The sequence below is a fragment of the Seriola aureovittata genome, chromosome 11 (assembly GCF_021018895.1).
Source record: "Seriola aureovittata isolate HTS-2021-v1 ecotype China chromosome 11, ASM2101889v1, whole genome shotgun sequence".
In the NCBI taxonomy this organism is placed as follows: Eukaryota; Metazoa; Chordata; class Actinopteri; order Carangiformes; family Carangidae; genus Seriola; species Seriola aureovittata.
Genome location: NC_079374.1, coordinates 5,702,580 through 5,720,627, shown reverse-complemented (window position 1 = coordinate 5,720,627; position 18,048 = coordinate 5,702,580). Strand labels below are relative to the sequence as shown.

At 42.3% G+C, this 18,048-nt stretch overlaps 1 protein-coding gene across 6 annotated transcripts in view; it reads left to right on the top strand.

Moving 5' to 3' along the window:
- The window catches only part of sema5ba (sema domain, seven thrombospondin repeats (type 1 and type 1-like), transmembrane domain (TM) and short cytoplasmic domain, (semaphorin) 5Ba), a 174,211-nt gene that overhangs the window by 139,401 nt on the left and 16,762 nt on the right, over window positions 1–18,048 (top strand). For all 6 annotated transcript variants that reach the window (XM_056388964.1, XM_056388965.1, XM_056388963.1 and 3 more), the window contains 6 exons: window positions 10,208–10,325; window positions 10,788–10,972; window positions 13,371–13,514; window positions 13,984–14,131; window positions 14,874–15,099; window positions 17,078–17,290. In XM_056388964.1, coding sequence (XP_056244939.1) covers window positions 10,208–10,325; window positions 10,788–10,972; window positions 13,371–13,514; window positions 13,984–14,131; window positions 14,874–15,099; window positions 17,078–17,290 — 1,034 coding nt within the window. The remainder of the gene's footprint in view (window positions 1–10,207; window positions 10,326–10,787; window positions 10,973–13,370; window positions 13,515–13,983; window positions 14,132–14,873; window positions 15,100–17,077; window positions 17,291–18,048) is intronic.

Sequence of the window (18,048 nt, the reverse complement as noted above, 5' to 3'; positions counted from 1 at the left end):
TCAGTGTTATTCATGTGAAAATCTCCCGTCTCAAGGGTGAGTGAGGGGAGAAAGGCTCGCTGGCTGTTTGTCCAACCTTCTGTATCTCATCAGCGCTCTCAATCAGGATCCTCAGCCGGCCACCTCAGTTCTTCAAAGTCAACCTCATTTTAGCATACAAATGGCTTGATGCTTTTTTCGCTCTGTGCGTGTGTGTGTGTGTGTGTGTGTGTGTGTGTGTGTGTGTGTGTGTGTGTGTGTGTGTGTGTGTGTGTGTGTGTGTGTGCGTGTGTTGAGGTCAGTCTACTTGGTGTGATTTGTGTGTGGGTTGGTGCTTGGACGAGTTCTCATATGCGCGCTGCCTGATGAGTCAGCTCGCTATTTCTACTAAATCCAAACTCCTAGACACATGGGAGGAAGACACACACACACACACACACATATATATATATATATATACACACATCAAGTAGGGAAGCCATTGCATTTAATAAGATGTGGGTGAAATATGCGAGATGAGAGAGGGAGAGAGAGAGGAACAGGAAGAGAGAGAAAAGCCAAGAGAAACACATACAGGGAGAAGAGCAGAGTGAGCAGCCAGAGTCCTATTTAAGACACAGTGGGGTGAGACGATAAGAGTGAGAGGAGGGGGGTGGAGTGGGGTGGGGGGTGGAGGAATGGGACGTCCTTAATTCAGTTTGCGATATTCTGCTCGCCTCTGCGGCTTGCTCACTCTTACAATCTTTGAAACGCTCTGCAGCCGAAGGCAAACTGAGCTGCAGAATACGACAGATGTCAACCTGTCTGCCTGTGTGACACCTGAGCTTGTCTGGAGGGACTTGTCTGGAAGCAAGTCGAAAAGGGCAGATGCATGACGTTGAGTCAGGAGATTAAAGGGGGAAAAAAGGAGGCCAGGTAGTTAATTAATGCATGTGAATATGACTGCATTTAATATTTTTCATTAAAAGTTAATCTGTTGATTAGTGAAATATGCCCATCGCAGTTTTCCGAAACCTCAGGGCGACGTGTTAAAAAAAATTGCTTGTTTTGTCCGACAGTCCAACACCCCCAAAATACTTCATTTACACTGATTAAAGCAGAAAAGCAGGAAATCCTCACAAACTGCAAGGATTTAACTGTTGTGTGGACTCCTAACAAGCAGCAACATGCAAATATTCTCATAATAGAAGCCGACTTCTATTATGAGAATATTTGCAAAAGGTTTCAGTTTCCAAACTTCGCTGACGCTTGTGTTCCAACACTTTTTTCATTTAGCTATTTAACCAACTCTGTCTGTGTAACACTGATACACTAGTGTAATATCAGGATTTTTATTTCTTGAGTGTGTTGTCAACAGTGAAAAATTATTGCTGCAACTACTTTAACTGCTTGTGTGGCACAGGTTTGCTCTTGCTGCTGAGTTAAACTCATCTTTTACGGCTTGAGAAGCTAAACTAGATTCAGCACATGGACAACAGTGGACTTGGAGCTGAGGGTGTTGGAAAGCTGGAATGAATTTGTTCCTACCTGTGCATGAAATCTAAAGCTGCTCATCCTGAGGAAAACAACAGGAGGCAAACTTCGTGGATTATTGGCCAGCTGGAATCTGCTGAAGGGGCTCACACAAGATGCTTGTTGAGACATTTAGAAAACAGCTTCTTCAATCCCCTCCAGAAATTAATCGGGCTCACCATTACGCAGCTCCTAAACCTGGTCCCATTGGGATCAGTATTGCTAGCTCTGAGCGGAACCAGATTACAGACTTGGTGATTCAGAGCTTGCAAACACGGGGGGAATGGAGTACCACAGCCACCATGTCTGCAAACATAAATATTACACTCAAATGTGAACAATCTCTCTAATTTAAACACAATTTCTCGCAAAGCAGCTGGAAATGCATTCATTTTTGGCCAAAATAATCACTGAAAAGATCCCCAAGGGACTGGGTAATGCATCAGGCTACTGTGATTACAGTAAGTTGCTGCTTGGGTACTGCATTATCATTACCACCAAGTTCTGCTTTTTCTTTTTCTTTTTTTTTCTTTTGTACCGTCTGTGTCTGCCTGTCTCTCTGGGTGTTCACTGTTCAGACTAGGTGAAAAAGACCCACCTGCTGTCCTTGTGTTTGTCTGAACACACTCCCCGTCATTGTGCCGCTGCCTGAATGAGCCTTTCTCTGTTCATCCCCCCTTCGTTGTGTGTGGTCGTCACATTCAAATAAAGCTGTGCGTCCATTCACACACTGATAACAGCTGAATACGCTCAGGTGGGCATGCTGCTTTTTTAGCCGTCACACAAACACACAGGCGCGCGCACACGCACGCTGTGAAGAATGGCGGTATGTACAGTACACTGCTGTGGTTGGCGTCACGGCAACACAGGGAAGGTGGGACATGATTTATGGAAAAGCCAGAACTTTGTTTTAAAATATCCAGCTGTAATAGGATAATGGATGTGCAGTAGTTGTAATACACAAATGCTTCATGTATGTACTTCTGCATGTTTGCAATTGTTTAAACATGGAAATTAAAATGCTGACTCAAATGCTGAAAAAAAAACATATGTTGCCGTGAATGCTTATACAGTTGTTGCAGTATGAAAAGTCAATTACGTATAAGTGCTTTTAACATTAGTTTTCCTTTGTTATTGATCCATATCGGCAACTCTGGCAAGCTTTGCAACCCTGAGGGTAGAATAACATTTACATCATCATTTACTTCAACTGAAGTGCTTTTTCTGTTACACTGCTAAACCTTTTCAGCAGCCAGTGATTTGTAGCCTTTTAGTGATAGCTCGTAGACAAATGCTGCAGCTTGTGTACCGGTATGTGTGTGTGTGTGTATGTGTGTGTGTGTATGCATATGCCTGTGTGTGTGTTTGTCCTCTATTTGTGGTAATTATATTTGACCAGGCCAATTGGCACCTCAGGCTAACAGCACCACTGTGTCCTCCATCTAGCCCCTATCTCTCTATCTTACTCTGTTATTGAAGTGATTTATTTTGGCTGCAGCAGCGTTCTAGTTTAACCGCGATGTTGCATCCAACAGGACTTTCTTCTCCCTTTCACTGAAGAAAGAAAGGAAGTCCACGCTGCCAAGTAGAGGATGAAACTACTGGTATCACTCGGAACAGTAGCACAAATCGAACTTTGAAAGCAAAGTGGCACTTCTTTTCTGTTCTGGATTGGTTTTCATTCGTCAAAACTGAAAGTGTCAGACAGAGAGAAGTGTTGTTGCATGCACGTTTCAAGTGAAAGATTTATTTTTTTTTACTATTTTTGCAACTTGTGATGAGTAGAAAAAGCAAAACGCATGAGAAAGCGCAGGAGAAGAAGGAATATGGAAATATAAATAACCACAAGAAGCAGGCAAAGGAGGAAACGCTGAATAAATGATGAGGATAATGTTGAGTAGGATGAAATGGAACAAATCAGCCTTTTTGTAGCAGCTCTATTCCTGCAGCAAAACCTCACACTGCTGCACATCTGCTTACATAAACATTACGTTTTATTACAGGAGGTGCGATTGTCCTGTTGGTGATAGTTACGTTTCTGCTGAAGGAGCTTTGGCTCCATTTGCTGTGTGTGTGTGTCTGTGTGTGTGTGTGTGTGTGTGTGTGTGTGTGTGGTTGTATATGTATGGTCATGTGTGATTAACAGTGACCTGGCAGCCGCCATGAAGCCGAGGCCACTCACTCTGCCTTCAGCAGGAGTTTAAATCATTGGGAAACCCACTAAGTGGCCATCGAGGAAAACCACTGACCACTAGCACCTCTGCTACAGTCTGTGTGTGCGTCTGTGGCCGCTTGTTAAAACCAGCGTATATGACATGTAGCAGAGCAGCTTTTTCCTTATACTTCAGCATAAGTCTCTACAGCACCCCTATGCAGTGGTGTGAACTTCCCTGTTTGTCTCTGTGTGAGGGGAGCTCACAGGCCCGTCCCCTGCAAACCCAATTTAATGTCGGCTGTGGCTGCCAGCCTGTCAGCAGGCCTCTAGAGCTCACTGCTGTTAAGCCTGTATGACCAATCAGAGGAACACTTCAGCGGCCAAGGACTGAGAGAGAAAGAGAGAGATGGTGTTCACACAGCGGATGTATTTATTACTGCTCCAGAATGCTGTTACTTTTATTACAGGCTTTGTTCTGGCTGCGGCTCAGTGTAATCATTTTGCTCTCTGTCTCATTCTCTCTCTCCCTTTCCATTTCTGTCTATATTGCTAACTCGCCCTTCTCTTTCTTTCAGCCTTGATTTGGACTGGCACTATGTCTTAACCTCCAGCTCAGCACCTTTCAAATTCCCTGATGCTGACAAAGTCAAACTACTCTGCTCCCTTTTCGTGGAGAAAGGTGTAAAATCAAAAAGAAATGAAAACAAGCGAGTGGCTTTGGTAGCTGGTTACACTTTGGATTCAGCAAAGGACCTGGATTTGCTGAGCTCAGGGGATAATGACTCTCTTATCGAACCCAGTTATCCTTTCTGAAAGCAAACAGAAATGTACAAAACATCCAGATTGTGTTTTTAATTTTTAACAGGCATTGATTGGTTGAAATGACTGGTGCACGCTGGTGTCTCTATTTGACCAAAGATAGTTTGTAAAAGAAAGAATTACCACTCTGTAAAACAACTCCGCGGAGCTCCCAGCGTCCCTAAAGACACTTTTTCTTTATCGTGTTCTCACAAGATAAATTCAACAAGACAAAAGGAGCAGTGAGTCTTATCTAGAGAAATAATCCCGATGATTGCATCATGTCAGTTTCAGTTGCTGGAATCTTCAATTTAAATTTTCATCTATATCAAATTAATAATTGAACCTGATCGTTTTAATAGTTCTGAATCAGAAACTCTGGTATCTAGAGCAGGTAGCTTGTTAAATATAAAGTCTGCCAAGTCAGTAGGCTACACCTGTTATCTCAGTGTGTCAGATACAGTTAGTCAGGATTTCAGATCTTTCGCTGCACGCTTCATTTTTAGGTTGGACTGAGCAGGTTGTGAACACTGATTAGGCTGGTACTTTGGTGCACTGTGGTGCTTCTGTCTTTTCAACCAATAGAAGAACTACAGATCTCAACTGAATCTTTGGGTTTAGGTTCTTAAAATCAGTTGCTGGTTACAAATGTTGAAGGATTACCCAATGAGGTTTGATAAAGGCTTTCAGAAGGAGGTGCAGTGGGTAGCGCTGTCTGGAGTTTGCACGATCTCACTGTGTCTGGATCCAAAGACGTGAAGGTTAATTAGTGACTCTGAATTACCTGTAGGTGGCTGTAGTCTATAAATGTCAGCAGGAATGGTGACCTGTCCATCCTTGTAATCCACCTCTCGAGGACGTGGGATAGGATAAGCCAGTACAGATAATGGATTTAAAAGGATTCAGATACTGAATTGCTTTTTGTTTTCTTGTCCTGCGTTATCTCTGTCCACATCTGCATTGTCCATCTCTGTACTATCTCAGTTTCTTTGACCTCTTCCTCTCTCTATTTCAGCCATCTTTCTGACGTCGATCACCTTCTCCTCTAGTATATTTATATTTTCTCGTCCTCTGTCTCTTGCTCTGTCTTGTAGCCTGTCTCGGCCTCCCCATTGTTTCTCTGTGATGATGCAGCTCCTTTTTATTCATCAGGGGCTGAAATTGTACATGGAGGACAGCAGGCGTTTTTGGGCAGACAGCCATCTCACTTTTTTATTTTGGACCCCGCACCATCACTCTTCAGCCTGGCTCCAACTGGGCCTAATTGGATGTATTAGCGCTGAATGCTAGCAGGAGTTCTCTGCATTTCTGATTCATCATGAGCAGACTTCCTAAATGGCCAGCTCAGCCCAGCACAGTGGGGAAAAAAAAATCCCAGGGACGAGCTCTCTCCCCTGGAGAGAGGATGAGGAGCAAGAGCCTGTCAGCGGTGGTCTCCTGAGAGTGGTTGCAAAAAAAAAAAAAGACATAGCTTGTGTGGAGAGACGGAGAGAGGCAGGCATATGCAGACATATGTTTAACCAAGTCAGACCCTCCAGACAGCCTTTGCTAACGTATTCCCAGAGTGTCAGTGCTATAGCTAATAATGATTCCAATCCATAATTTATCAGTTCTGGTGATCATATTTGCAATTATACACTGATGGCCTGCCATTAAAGATGAGGTGAACTATTGTTTTTATGTCTAGTTGTTAAAGGGTCTGTAATAAAAGGAGACGCTGGTTTTTACAGCATTCGCAAACGATTTAAAATGTCAATTATACCCCCACCGAGAGAATCCTGCAGATTTATCTTCCGATGCCAATTGTCCAGACATATTGTTATATGGGCTGGTGGGTTTTGCCGCTCAGTCTGTTTAACATTTAACAGGCCATGTTCCATGGCTTCTCTGTTTTGATATAGTGTGCCACTGGGCACGCACACTGCTGAATTAAATATCAGCCGGTGCCCTGCAGACTCGTCAAAGAGATGCTCTCACACATGGCGGCAAAACCAGAGTGCAAAGACACGCCCTTCCGGTGTACACAAATGGACGGACATTCAGAAAACACACTTGATTATTTACACACTCTCTCTTTCACACACACACACACACACACACACAATCTCATACAGTAGAGATGACTCAGATTCCAGTGTATCTGCAGACTCAGCCAGACTGTCCCGGCTGACATCCCAATGCACTGCCTGTTAGAGAAATTAGCTTTTCTATTCCCATTACACGGCCCCGACTCCACACACAGTGCTCCTAATTGACTTTTACAGGGGTCTTGTTTTAAAAAAACTGAGCGGTCAGGAAAAGAAGGCATGGAGAGTATTTGGCTGATGTTTAATGCAGCTGCAGAAAGGTCAGAGTGAGAGCTTAACGCCTCAGTACGCCCCCTTTTCTCTCTGTCATAGTAAATTATTGTTTATTAAATGGCCCCTAGTGAAGGAAATGATTGGACGAAATTCTGAGACTGCAATCGTGTGCTCTGTGCCCTAATCCCACATTATACTAGTATAATATACTATGTATGCTATATATGTTACAAAATACTTCTTTTGCTATAAGTGTAGAAGAAATCATTGTCCTTTACTGTTGTGCAGAAAACGATGCAGTATGTGTAAATCTAACTATAACTACGCTACTGCTACTACCACTAGATAATGGAGTCATTTTTGGTGTCGTCCAGTGTAAACACCCAACTATACATACTCAAGACTTGATTAGAATTACACAGCCAAAAGTATTTGGACATTGCACTTGTATGTAATTGAACAGCTCCTTCTAAAACCATGGGTATTAACCAAGCAGCAACCTCCAAGGCTGAAAAATGAAGCCAGCACAGAAGTACCAAAAACTGCACTTCTGCGAATGACCACTTGAGGCGGGCTCGAAAAGTGAGTCAATCCCCATAGATTCCCATGTGAGAATGTCCAACTTTACAGCAGAAATAAACATGTTTACAACCTGGTACAAAACGGTCTCTATAGCTAGTTTCCTTCTTCATGACAACTGAACGGGGGGCGAATTTTTATTTAACTCACGCGTTTAATTTTTTATCAAGGCTTAGGGCTTTGCATAATTGAGGGCATACCACTTTGAGTAACAGGTGGGTGAGTGTATGCTCGCCACACTTTGCCCATTATTGGATTAGCCAGGAGTTCGGCACAGTCAGGTACTGGCAAGATGGCGACAGCGGAGCAGCCTGCTCTGAGCTTCAAAACCGCTCTTTGGAAACCTACGGTTGACGTCACTGAAGCTACGTCCATCTTTATTTACAGTCTATGGTAAGGATGGGGTTGAGGTCAGGACACTATGCAGGCCAGTCAAGTTCTTCCACACCAAACTGGGAAAACCATGTGTTCATGGACCTGGTTTTGTGCAGGGCGGCACTATCATGTGGAAACAGGAATTATATGCTGTAGCAGTTTTCATAACTGGAACTAAGGGGACTTACCCAAACTAAGAAAAACCACAAAAAGTAGCTCCAGACATAAAGTACACAAAAGTATACATACTTTTGGAGTATGTGTGTTTGTATATGTATCTATTCATATACTTTTGGCCATATGGATTTGGGACAACTTGCATACCTTGTGTTTTAGGTGTGTGTGTGTGTGTTCATGTCAGCACACACCACACATGTGCCTGCAGATGTGTTAATATAGTTTTCCTCCAGCATTGACCCCTATCCTCACCTCCACTGCTATCAATTTGTCAGCATTTCTTTCAAGCTGATAACATTTTTTCTGGTCTTAAGAGCTTAGAGCATGAACTCAGTTGAGCCGTAGTCGTCCTTTTTTCATATTTTGTCCAGCGTTTTCCTCTGACTTAATGCAAACAGGGTGAATCCAAGACTAAATGTGTCTTTCCCTTAGGTCAGAAGTCTCCCTGTCTGCCTCGCGGCACACTTTATCCAGAGCTAATTAGGCCTCAAATCTCTCCCATCTCTTCCTTTCATAAAACATTATTTATTCCATCCTTGAAAGACGCACTTATTAATTGTTCCGCTTAGCTGATCCCTGTAATGGTGTGTGTGTGTGTGTGTTGGAGGTGAGTGTGTTAGTAATCAGAAAGCCAAATGAGAATTCTCCAGCTATGATGACGACGCAAAGCCACACATCAAAGCTATCACAGATACAATATGGTCGACCTTGAGCCAAAATGGCAACACGCTCCTCCCTATGCCCTTTCAAATGGGCCATTAGGTTCACTGAACTGTGAATTTGTGGCCAACCTCATTATGATTATTGTTTCATCCGTATTGGAGATTGCATCCAGCGTCGCTGTAATAGTGTCACTTAATTAAAATGACACACAAGAAGGTTAGCGGTGAATACATCACGCTCTTGGAGGAAGTCTTCCTGTTCTGTCTGTGCCACAGATCACCAAAGAACACGACCTCTCTCTCTCTCTCTCTCTCTCTCTCTCTCTCTCTCTCTCTCTCTCTCTCTCTCCCTCTCCCTCTCCCTCTCCCTCTCCCTCTCTCGCTCTCTCCTCCTGCGCTTGCTCACGCTCTCTCTTTGTGGGGTCACCTCTGATGTGCTGGCGAAGCAGTTAGGTCTGTTGGATGTAAGCCGACCCCGGGTTCACCATGGAGCCCCAGACCTGGCACAGAGAGCTGTATCAACACTCGGAGATTCTTCAACCTCCAGGCTAAAACACTGCAGGGCTCTTCAAATAAACCACGATGTTCTGTGCCAGCAAAGAAAAAAAAAAAAAAAGAAAATACAGCAACAACAAGAATCTCTCCTTTCAGCTGAATGGAGAGAGCAGAGGAAAGGGAGCTACAGCGATGTGACGAAGGAGTCGAGAGGGAGAGGGAGGATAGATGAAGAAAGAGAAGGACAAAAGGGGGGATATGAAGGAAAGAAAGGAAGGGAGGCAGAAAGTGGAGGGGAGTCTTTGAGAGGAGAGAGGAGTTATTCAGATGCCTTTTATCCTGTTTTCCTGAGGCATCAAGATCAGCTCTGGTGGCTTAGCCTCATCATTAACAGCTTTAGATTTAATTAGCTGTCATTAAGCCTCTGTTTTACTGGTGGAGCTTACAAATATTTAATCTCTGTTTGGGTGATGTACCATGTATAGTGTTTGTGTGAGAGGCTTGGTCACAGTGGTGCCTTGGTGTTTAAACACTGGACTTTTCACGCTGTCTTTATTTAATTAACTTCTTCTCCTACTACAATTTCACTGTATTTTTTATTTTTTATTTTTGTATTTATATATATATATATATTTTTTTTTTAACTTTTAAAACATGGAATCCAAAATCTCTAATTTTACCATCAACTCATTCAGGTCCCAGTCGACAGTGTTTACTGCAGCAGTTCTTTGGTTTTTGCAGAGAACATTTTAGTGAATGTGAAATCTGCAAAAAAAAAAAAAAAATCAATTATGTTGATTTGTACAAGAGTACATCACGTTCAGTCCAACACATGTAAAACAGAAATAAACTCCATCTGTATAAACATACCCAACTCTTGCATGGACTGCATTTGAATTTACTATATTTCATATGATATATTATTATTATATATATTTTGCATAATTGAGGGGGGCGTGGTTATAAAGTTGCTCTTTAAACATATTAACTTTATTTTGTTTCATTTAAATTTTTTTGTTTATGTCACATCTGTCCAGGGAACGCAGATGTAAAATACTTTCTGTTTAACTCTGGTACATTCACTGTAATGTTTATTAATGTGCACTGTCTTTGTTTAACAATTAAAGTCCTCATTTTGCTGACAACACACTCTTCCTCCCTCCTGTCCCCTGCAGGCTGTGCTTGGAGGCGAGGGACCCCTACTGCGGCTGGGACTTCAGGCAGCGCAGATGCACCACGCTAGAGGACAGCTCCAACATGAGCCAGTGGAAGCAGAACATCACCGTTTGTCCGGTAAGAGTGATGACGTCACTGCAGCGCTTACTGTAAAGAAAGGCTGACACGGCCTCATGTCTGTCCTGGTGGGGCTGCCTCGGTGTCATCTTTCACATATCACAGCGGTTGGCTTCGTCCATGACTAATGACTTCTCAGTCTGTTGTACCAGACAGGACTGGATATTGAAGCAGTAGAGGAAGAAAGGAAAGTGAATTGAACTGAAGTGAAATAAATTAGATTAGATGAATTAGATCAACTGGACTGAATTTGACTGAAGTGAATTGCAGTAAATCTATTCCTGTATAATCCCCTGAAAACTCTCTCTCTCCATCTTTGAAGGGAAAGTCCTGCACTCTGACACTACTTATACAATATAGTCACTGTGGTCACTGACACACACGTGTTGTATGGTTGACTAACTCAGACTGATGTCTGTTAACCGAACCCTTCTCTCATCACGACTGACGTTTGTTGTCCAGCTGCGGAACCAGACCACCAATGGTGGCTTCGGACCCTGGGCGCCATGGCAACCCTGCAACAACGATGACGGTGTGGATGGCGTGAGCTCCTGTTTGTGTCGCTCCAGGTCTTGTGACAGCCCCACCCCTCGATGTGGGGGCAAAAACTGTGAGGGCCCCACCATCGAAGTCGCCAACTGCTCCAGGTCGGGAAAGAAAAAGATGTGGTGGTGATGATGATGATGATGATGATAAAATCACTTTATAATAATGAATGTAATCTTGAATTTTCATTTTAAATGTATTAATATGATAATACTTTACTACTTAATGATAATTGATTTAAAGGTTATTATAAAGTAAAGGTCTTAAGAAGTAATATTACAATGACTACAGTATAACAGATAATTACACGGTGTTATATATTATATTACTAGTTGGAAAGATGTTTTCAGTCAGTTGAAAAAAGACAAAGAAATCCCTGTTTTCTAACAAGGAAGAAGAAGAAGTATAAGGTGAAAAGACCAAGTCAGAAATCTCGGGTGTTTTAATCCACTCAGATCTCACATCGAGGCAGCATCTAAATCTGCCCTTTATCATGTAAAACAAGAATCAAGAACTAAAAGGATTATACTCAGACAGGAATTGGAGAAATTCATTCATTCATTCATCCCCAACAGGATGAATTATCGCCACAGTCTCTTGTCCTGTCTTCTTATAATTACAATTAGAAAACTGCAGCACATTCAGAAATGCCAGAGTTCCTACAAGAACCGGGAGAACAAAGCACATTAAATTCTGTTCTTTAATCTTTACACTGGCTCCCAGTTAGCTTCAGGATAGATTCTACAGCTGTTGCTGGTTTTTAAATTACTCAGCAGCCTGTGGGCAAAGCACTTTTCTGATAGGCTTGAAGAATATAAACCCTGTAGGTCCCTTAGACCTTTAGGACTGTCAGTCTGTACTATCCTGAGTAAGAACCAAAACTGCAGTGAAGCTGCTTTTAGCTACTTTGCAGTTTTATTCATTTCTCTTCTCTGCACGTTTCCTTTATTTAATTTTGGCATCTGATTACTGCAGTGTAAACGGACTTAGACTCCATTCCTTGTCTGTTATTTTTTGTAGTTTATTTAATTTTATTCCACTTTATTTGATTTTATTTCTCTCTTCATTGTATTTTAACCGTTTGTCTAATGGATTTCTTTGCGTTACGTAGAACATTTCTCCATATTAGAAAGGTACTTTACTAATGTGCAAACATGCCCTGCCAAAAACCAAACTGATGCTGTGGGTCTGCGGCATAACCTCAAAAATAATATATGATAGCAAATATACTGATGAATAATATGATCTAGAGTATATCATAAATAAAAAGATGGTGTGATCCTATAATGTTTTTTGGCTGAGTCTACTGGACATTGTCAAATGGAAACTATTACAAGTGATTACTGTGATTCAGCACATCAAGCTTGTCATTTTGCAGATGAGTCCAGTCCAGGATCAGACACACTCTTCTTAAAGGTCCAATATTTTACATGTTTCCTGTGTCAAAAATGAATCAGAAGAGTTGTTCCATAAGAAGATACATTTGTGGTTTTAAGAACCAAAACCATCTCATTGTATTTTTACATCTCATCTCTCAGGCTTCTCTTTGGTCATTGAGCCAATCAGAAGAGAGAGTCTGAGCCTCTCTTCTGATTGGCTGACTGTTTTCTGAGTAATTGAATAAAAAAAATATAACAGATTTGAGGTAAACCAAATCCTGCAAGGTTGGATGGTGGATCCAGGTGGGCGGGCTTTGGGCATGGCGAGAGCAGTGACTGCTTTGTTGTGACATCACAAAGTTACAGACGTCCTGTCGGCTCGTTTTAAGGCTCAGTTTCTCAATACAGGCTGTGTGCATTTCTCTCTGGACTAAGTACTTTGATACCTTCACAGTATTAATATAAAACCTAGTCCTGCTTTATAATCAAAAAAGACATGGAATTCTCACTTTATACAATATAGGAACTTAAACTCTATTATTATAGCAGCAATGTCCTGACTGATTTTGAAGCATCCACCTCAGGCCGCTTTTTGCGCTCTGACCGAACATGAGATAGATCATGAAGGTGAATCTTATTAGAGATTCACCTAGCAGGTGACATCCTGGTTCTCCCTGTGACTCCTCTCACCACCTCTGTATGCAGAGGAATTGGCCAATCAGTGTTAAAGAGAGCAGAGCAGAGAGAAAAAGATTAGGCACTTTCATCCCACTGGATAGCTGTGCCAGATTTAATCCTTGGTGTCGAAATTGAATTGTGCTTTTGCAGAAAGTGGCAATTAAATCATGAGGAGTACTACCCAGGAACAAAGCACTTAAGCAAATTGAATGAATGTTTCCCAGTCAAATGTGCTCACTGTGTGTGTTTGCATTTTTGTTTCCAGAAGCTCAGAATCAGACCAATAATTAGACAAAACTAAAAAGCTTTTTTTTTTCTACCCTGAGCATTAGAAAACACCATGTTAAAGAGTTATACTAAAAGCACTGGTAAATAATTATGCAGGTTTTTGAACCACCATGAAATAGGTTGTTAATACTTTTCCATATGTCTGTTGCCATAGAAACGGAGGCTGGACGCCCTGGTCGTCATGGGGACAGTGCAGCACAACCTGTGGCACGGGCTTCGAGCTGCGGCAGCGCTCCTGTAACAACCCTTCACCCCGGCACGGCGGCCGTGTGTGCGTGGGGCCGAGCAGGGACGAGAGGTGAGGGTGAAATTATAAAAATGCTTCTTTCCAATCAATTAATGACATCATCTTCTAATATCATTTCCTGCTGACAGCACCTGTACTAATAAAGTAAGCAAACATGCTGAAATTGATAAATGCCACAGTCATATTATGAGTGCTACGGTACGAGCCAGAGAGATTAGATTTATCCCGTCTTTACTCACTAGATACCAGAACTGTGTTTGTGTCTTTTGGGGCTTGTCAAAGAAAGTCTCACAGGATGTCCCAACAGGTTTTATATAAACAACAAAACAGAGCCAAAATAAGCCTTTTAATGTTTTCATATCTGCCACCATCAGTGGGACATCAGTGCCTTCCAAAACTATAATAAATACAAATAACTTCCACTGATCGCTATGACGAAGGTTTTGTTTGTTTTGGCAAGTCAGACTCTATCGATCAATCCTCTTAAACTCCCCCACCTGCTCTCCCACCACCGCCACAGGTTCTGCAATGAAGGGGTGTCCTGTCCTCAGCCCATCTTCTGGTCTCCATGGGGATCGTGGACCAAGTGCAGCACCGAGTGCGGGGGTGGTGTCCACTCCAGGGTCCGTACTTGTGAGAATGGCAACAGCTGCCCGGGATGTGCACTGGTAGGAAATATACTATACACACACAAATTCGACATCGATTTTACAAACAAAGACGCAGAAGAACATTTGTCAGCCTCAGCAGAATCCGTCTCCCTGCCTCTGTGACAGAACTCGTAGATCAAATGCAAATTCCCTCTTCAAAGCAGACATTTGTGAAAGGATAAATTAAATTTTTTTCTGAACAGAGACGTGCTGTTGCTGTAGAAAATTTTCATTCCTGTGTGTTGGAGGCTCAACAATGATACTTTAATGAAGTGAGGCCAAAATCATTATAGAGGTGAGCGGGTGATGATGACAGTGGAGATAAATACAGACACATTTTCAATTTTCTCCCCTGACCTTGAATGGCTCAGCTTGAGTAAGTACAGTGAGTGGATGTTCACATTTAGCCTGTTGTTTACAGAAAATGTCTGTTAAATGTCAATGAAATCCTTAATGTCAAAACAAAATGTCACATTTCATTTTTTTATGCAGAAAATGCAGAATGTTTTTCGGCCCTGTGCAATGATTGACAATCTCTGGGGACCACCTGCAGCTCAGTTTTCAGCCGAAAACAGGGAACATTTTAATTTCAGTGTCAATATTTCAGTATCACTGTGCACACAGTACATACACAGTACAGGAGACACCTTTGTTTGCCATCTTAAAAGACTCAGAGATTGGGATGAAATTACTGACATTTGAAGATTGATATAAAACGTATTTCAATAATGAATGGACTTCCGCCACCTTTTACTTCCAGGAATACAAGGCCTGTAACCTGGAGGCGTGTCCAGAGGTGAAGAGGAACACACCTTGGACACCTTGGATGCCCGTCAATGTTACGCAGGGCGGAGCTCGTCAGGAGCAGAGGATGCGCTACATGTGCCGAGCGCACCTGTCTGATCCCCACGAGCTGCAGATCGGACGCAGGAAGGTGGAGACGCGCTTCTGTCCCAACGATGGTACAGCAGCCTGTGAGACAGACAGTAAGTTAACCAGCTGACAGATACAGTGATGTGTTCAGGTCTGTGAATGTCGGTAAATTACAGCTATACACTCAAAGGGAAAAGCTACCATAAAATAGAATTCACACATTAGCTGACGGGGCCCTCCTCATAAAGGCCCCACATCACACAGGCTTTGGTGATAAAGTGACCTCCCAAGTGTACAATTTTACTTAAACTGGGATAAACGCTCATCACACACTATGAACAGGAGGCAGGAGCACACTGGGTGCGTGGCAGATGCAGAATGCCTTGGATTTATTTTCAGCAACCATGTTAAGGGGCTAGAGTCGACACACTGGCTGCGTCACATGTGCATTTCATGCCTCACGGCTGTGTCACATGATCTAGAGATTCTTCGCCTCGCCTATTCTTCACGTGAGATGCGCGCAGCCCACAGCAAAAATAGACAGAGAAAAGACCTGCTGTTGTTATCATCATACCAGCAACATTACATAAAATTCACACCTTTCACTATAGTTGTCTATGTTTAGGCTGAATCTGAATATTAGACATAAAGAAACAGAAATACTGTATATTTTTTAATCATTTTAGTACCTGCATGTGGAGATAGTGGCACTTAAGTGACATTTTCTGTCAAAAAATGAATCAGAAATCAATTTATAATGAAGAGAAATCCAACATTCGAGTAGCCTGCAAAGTCTAAATAGAAAGACAGAGCTGGCAGTAGCAGTAACACAGCAGAGATGCAACCAGTGTGAACACACAGCAGTTCTGCGACGCAGCTGCCACACAGGCAGTGTGTTCCCGGCGTTACACTCTTGTCGGTGCTGGATATCTAACTGTTCCTACAGGATCGAGCCTTTGCTTACCGCACTCCCTTCCTTTTGAATGAGACGGAGGTGCTCTCACATTATCAAATGTAGGCTCAGAACCCCTGTTTTAACTGGCTGAATAACCTTCTACCTAATGACTATTAACCCCTCGCTTTAACTGTATTTTAATTGTCTCTGTTATCAGCATTAATCATTATATTCTATGATTCATGTGTTTGTGTAGCCATGGTGTGTGTCGGATGTTTTTATTTATTCTGTAATCTGTGCAGAGACTCCTTGGGGTAATGCTGCGCTATAAATAAACTGAATGTTAAAGTCACTTGATGACATAGTCAGTTCAACTTTAATGCTCCAATATCCACCTTGAGGACACAGCGGCCTGCATTCATTTATATGGGAATAAATAATAATATGTATTCTGTATGGATTTTTCCTTTAACTATAATTATCTGAGTTTTACGTGGGAGTCGATACAAAAGAAAATGTGCAGACAGGAAAGATTTTTTCTTTTTAGTGCATGTGCGGGGAATTTTCAATAGGATGATAATCTGCTATCTGTGTGTTTATGTGTACTCACTCAAAGACACACACAGCACTGCACACTTACCAAACACACACACACACCACACAAAATAGCCACTGTATGAAGACAGTGAGGAGGCAGCAGCGTTTCTCCCGCATTCCTCCCAGTTGGAGCGTGACATGCTGAAAGGGCTCTCCTGTAGACCTGTTAGCCTCCCTAAATGCTGTTAGTGAAGGGGTCACAGTCCAGCACTCACACACACACATTAACACTGAGACAGCTACACAGGGTCATAATCCACTGCTCTCCGCTGGTGGCTTTTTCATGCCCCCCTGTCCTGAATCGATTACCTGCCCCCCCCTCCCGTCAGCCTCCTGGGGGGGCCGCATCACTCTGACAAACTGATGAAACGCCGACATGAGAGACACAGACAGAGTTTGAGAGAAGGACAGAGAGAGAAATTTGCCTGCTGGCAAAGTCATATACTCTGTGAGACTTACACTCAAAGAATTTGCATGCTTCATAGCTCTCTTTAAATTCTTTACTCTCGGTCGACCAGCACTGAATATATTTTGTGACTTTAATATAACCTGGAACCTTTCTCTTCTTTTTTCTTTTACCGGCTTTCTTCTCTCACCAGCCCTCGTCGAGGAGCTCTTGAAGACACCGGTGGTGAGAGTGGCGGGCGCTGGCTGGTCGTCATGGGAGACCTGGTCAAGCTGCTCACAGAGCTGTGCCAAAGGTTACCGCACCCGTCGGCGAACCTGTGCTGGGCCGGAGGGGAAGAGTGCTCCTGTTGCGTGCCGTGGCTCGCCTGTGGAGTACCAGGACTGTAATGTCCAGGCATGTCCTGGTGAGCGAAGACACACCAAAAACCATTGTCTACATGACTAGTACTACTTAGGGCTCATTTAGAATAAAGGGAGAAAACAAATATTCTTTTTTTATTTAGATTTTCTTTTGAAAATCAGTTACAAATTGCTCAATAATACAAAAATCTGGGCTAAAAAAACACTGTAGTTTCACAATTCATTTTTCTTTTTATTTACTTTAAAGGACTCGTACAATGAACATCATATGTGCATCCTTTCAACATTTGTCTCCTCACTTTCTATTCTGACCTGTGCTTGAAGCAAGATGACCTTGTTTACTGCCAGCTGCGGTGAACAGTGTTTTCTTCTGTGAGCAGAAAACCTTGTTTTTAGATACAGGGGCATAAAATCTCTAAATTTTTAAAGAACAATAAAAGAAAACACAAGTACAGTCATTAAGGCTGCTGATGGCACCTTTTCTATCACGTTTTATCTAATGGATAACAGGTCCAGATCTCTTTAATATAGTACAGCACAATATATGTCTATTGAAGCTTAGAAGAACATTTTAAAATCAGATAAATCAAATAAAGATTTTCAACAAATATGGTTTAAATCTCCAGCTTTAAATTGGCAAGATAAGAAAGAACTTACCTAAAGTGCATATCTGGCACCAAAGTCTGCAAAATGATACAAACAAAACATGTGCTGTTTGTTTTTTTACTCTCCCATGCAACATGAATGCAGGAAGTCTGTTAGTTGACCTCTGGAGTATATTATGGGTTCATAAAGAAAAGAC